Genomic DNA, 875 nt, shown 5'->3' with positions numbered 1-875 from the left:
CCTCCCCCGAGGGGCTGCGGGGGGGGGGACAGTCAGAGGGGAAAGGGACCCCTCCCCAAATTAGAGAGGGGAAAGGGAGCCCCCCCAAATTAGAGAGGGGAAAGGGACCCCTCCCCAAATTAGAGAGAGACCCCCCCAAATTAGAGAGGGGAAAGGGACCCCTCCCCCGAATTAGAGAGGGGAAAGGGGACCCCCCCCAAATCAGAGAGAGGGCAGGGACCCCTCCCCAAATTAGAGACAGGGAAAGGGACCCCCCCCCAAATTAGAGAGGGGAAAGGGAGCCCTCCCAAATAGAGGGAAAAGGGAGCCCCCCAAATTAGAGAGGGGGCAGGGACCCCCCCCAAATTAGAGACGGGGCAGGGATCCCCCCCAAATCAGAGAGGGGAAAGGGACCCCTCCCCAAATTAGAGACAGGGAAAGGGACCCTCCCCCGAGTCAGAGACGGGGCAGGGACCCCCACCCAAATTAGAGACAGGGAAAGGGACCCTCCCCCGAGTCAGAGACGGGGCAGGGACCCCCCCCAAATCAGAGAGGGGAAAGGGACCCCCACCCCCAAATTAGTGAGGAATCCCCCAAAATACCCAGGGACCCCTCCCCAAAGCACCCAGGGCACCCAAGGACCCCCCCCGCCAAACCCAGAGGCCCCCTCGAGGCACCCAGGGACCCCTCCCCAAATCCAGGGACCCCCAAATCCAGAGACCCCCCCCCAAATACCCAGGGACCCCCAAAAAACACCCAGGGACCCCCACCCCAAAATCCGGAGCCCCCCCGAGGTGCCCAAGGACCCCTCCCCAAATCCAGTCGGGGTCTCACCCGGGGGTCCCCCCGGCCATGGAGGGGGACGCGGGGGGGGTCGCGGCCTCGCGGGGCCCCCC

General features: G+C 65.0%; 1 protein-coding gene across 1 annotated transcript in view; it reads right to left on the bottom strand.

Annotated features, from left to right (window-relative positions):
• The window catches only part of LOC120498233 (phosphofurin acidic cluster sorting protein 1-like), a gene marked incomplete at its 3' end in the record, with an annotated part of 3,651 nt that extends 2,810 nt beyond the window's left edge, over positions 1–841 (bottom strand). The window contains exon 1 of the mRNA XM_039700707.1: positions 814–841. Coding sequence (XP_039556641.1) covers positions 814–833 — 20 coding nt within the window. The remainder of the gene's footprint in view (positions 1–813) is intronic.
• Positions 842–875: the final 34 nt, after the last annotated feature.

Source organism: Passer montanus, unplaced genomic scaffold (genome assembly GCF_014805655.1).
Source record: "Passer montanus isolate IOZ18808 unplaced genomic scaffold, ASM1480565v1 scaffold1429, whole genome shotgun sequence".
Taxonomy (NCBI): domain Eukaryota; kingdom Metazoa; phylum Chordata; class Aves; order Passeriformes; family Passeridae; genus Passer; species Passer montanus.
The sequence above is the reverse complement of the archived record's forward strand: the minus strand, read 5'-3'. Positions and strand labels throughout refer to the sequence as shown.